At 54.3% G+C, this 2,711-nt stretch overlaps 1 protein-coding gene across 1 annotated transcript; it reads right to left on the reverse strand.

The window, feature by feature from the left end:
* Nucleotides 1–552: 552 nt before the first annotated feature.
* TSPO2 (translocator protein 2) lies at nt 553–1,646 on the reverse strand. Its single transcript, XM_040249048.1, is given in 5 exon segments — nt 553–810; nt 812–838; nt 1,053–1,075; nt 1,078–1,193; nt 1,474–1,646. Coding segments are annotated over 5 exon segments (597 nt in total).
* Nucleotides 1,647–2,711: the final 1,065 nt, after the last annotated feature.

Below are 2,711 nucleotides of genomic sequence, written 5' to 3' on the forward strand. Positions count from 1 at the left end.
TAAGTGAGTCACTTTGCTGCACACTTGAAACTAATAGAATATTGTTAATCAGCTATATGCCAATATAAAAAATTAAAATAAATAAGATTAATATAATATAGAATATATATTATATAGGCAGTATATAATATATATTTATATATTATGATATAAAATAAGCAATAAATATATAGTTTGACAAGATAATTGGTATCCTTTCTTACTTTATCTTTCTGTGGCTTTAAGTCCCAAATTTTGAGCGAGGTTTGGCAGGGCATTCATACCTTCATTCAGGTGCGTGCACACACACACACACACACACACACAGACACAGACACAGACATGTCCATTCCCACCCGGCTGTCTCGAACCTCACACACTTCACATCATACCCGGAAAGTTAGTTAGGATTTTATTCATTGATGCTATTACTACTAAATTAACTCTTGTTAATACAGGATGTATTACTTTATATTAAATGTGAACTGTTTCCCCCTCTCCCGTGTCTCTGAATCCTAATGGAAAGTGGCACGAGGGGACCCAGGACAGTGGCCGCATTGGATCAAGTCACCTTCAGGGACTCATCACCGTCCCCTCCACAGCCCTGCCTCTGGTCTCCTCTGCCCCCACCTCTGCCTCCCTCCTCTCCCCTGATCCTGGCCTCAGTCGCTCCTCTCCCCTTGGGGGCCCGTCCTCGGGACAAAGGCTGTCCCTCCACAAGTGATAGGTGATGGAAACGCCCACGGTGAGCCAGGCCAGGTAGGGCAGCAGCAGCAGGGTGGCCAGCTTGTTGATGGGGTGCCAGATCAGAGCCGTGCTCGTCACCAGCCCGGAAGAGCAGCAGCAGGTGCAGCAGGGCCTGGGCGGGGGCGGGGCAGTCAGGAGGGCTGCCTTGGGAATTGCCCTTGACCTTTCTGCAGCGCCCTGGAGCCAGCGAGCCAAGTTGCTCTGTGCTCGGTGCAACCTGCCCCACTGCTGCCTGCCTGCACCTGACGCGCCTCGCTCCCTGCTTCGGAGGCCAGGCTGCCTCCCTGCCCCGTCCCCTGCCCCACTGCTGAGCTCTGGGGCCTTACCAGGTCGGGGGTGCGGGCTGTGACAGGAGGATCAGGACAGCCCAGCTGATGGTGAGCTGCACAGCGTGGAGACCGAGGGGCGGTGCCAGCGGCTGCCCGAAGCCCCCTCCCAGGTCCTTCCACACCAGATGGGAGGCATAGCTGTGGACAGTGCTCACAGGAGGCTGATTCTTGGTAAATGGTGACTTGTGGTTGCCAAAAGAAAATCCTTTGTGGGCTGAAACAGGGGGTAAGTGGGTCTAGACATCCTTTGAGGGCAGGGGGCAGGTAAGGGAGGGTGGGCTGGAATCCTAGGCAGGTACAGAGGAGACACCCCAAAAGAGGCAAGATGAGGTCCCATCCCTTTAGAGACCAGTGTGCGGCAGCAATTCAGGGATGGGAGACATGCTCCCAGCCCAGGGCATGAGAAGCGAGTACTTGCTCCTTGATGGAGTAGATGGTTGTCCACCCCAGCAACAAGACTCTGTGGGGTGGGCACCAGGGCAGGTTTCTCAGGCTGTCACACCAGTCAGACATCGAGTGATGGATGAGCAGCCAGACAAGGGTGGGCCCCAGAAGGGGCAGGATCATGAAGATGGCCCCTTGAGGCCACATTCTCCTGGAGGAGGTGCGATCTGGGGAGGCAGAGAACACACTGATGGTAGCCTTCCCTGCATCTGCCTCTCTGTCTCCTCCTACCTGACACTCTTCCCCGGCCTGAGCCTCTCCTAGGAGGTCTAGTCCTGGACAACCCCTGGGGTCTGCGCCCAGCCCCCTCCTCTGAGCCAACACTGCCTTTCCCCTTTTCCACGTTCCATGGACTTACTTTCTCCACACCACTCATGTGGGACTCAAGAGTGTCCTGTCTAGGACTGACAACTGTTTCTCAGTGAAAGACTCCTCTCCCCCAATGTGTGTGACTCCTGGATCTCAGGTCCAGGATCGCCCATCTCTTCTGCCTCCCACAGTGGATGGCACTTGGCCAGGTACATAGCAGGCCCTTGATCGAGGGCAGTGTCTGAGATCAAACTCAACCAAGCCAACATAACCAACTTGGAAGAACCACATTTGGAAGACAGGAGCCAGAGAACCCTGGGCTTCCTTTCCAGTCCAGAACCAACCAGCACATCTGCCCCAGGCTTATCTCACTATTACAGACTGGAAAACCCCAGGGGCCCACTCTGCCGGAGCTCCCACCCAAGTTCAGACTCAGCTGAATGACACTATGGGTTCCTTTCTCTGAAGTTCTCATCTACCCTGAGAGGCTGGGGGAGAGTCCCCCTCCATCTCTCCACTTCCAGAGGGTCGGGGCCACAAACATAAGCACCCAGATGTCTTGTGGCCTGACCTCTCAAGGGAACAACCGCTTGGTCTCTGATTAAAACGCTGCCATGCTTACTTCCTTGGAGAAGGCAATGGCAACCCACTCCAGTGTTCTTGCCTGGGGAATCCCAGGGACGGGGGAGCCTGGTGGGCTGCCGTCTATGGGGTCTCACACAGTTGGACACGACTGAAGTGATTTAGCAGCAGCAGCAGCAAAGTAAGGCGGAGAGGGCAATGGCACCCCACTCCAGTACTCTTGCCTGGAAAATCCCATGGACGGAAGAGCCTGGTAGGCTGCAGTGGCATTGCGAAGAGTCGGACACGATTGAGCAGCTTCCTTTCCCATGCTTACTTGTA

Source organism: Oryx dammah, unplaced genomic scaffold, assembly GCF_014754425.2.
Source record: "Oryx dammah isolate SB20612 unplaced genomic scaffold, SCBI_Odam_1.1 HiC_scaffold_11, whole genome shotgun sequence".
NCBI lineage: Eukaryota > Metazoa > Chordata > Mammalia > Artiodactyla > Bovidae > Oryx > Oryx dammah.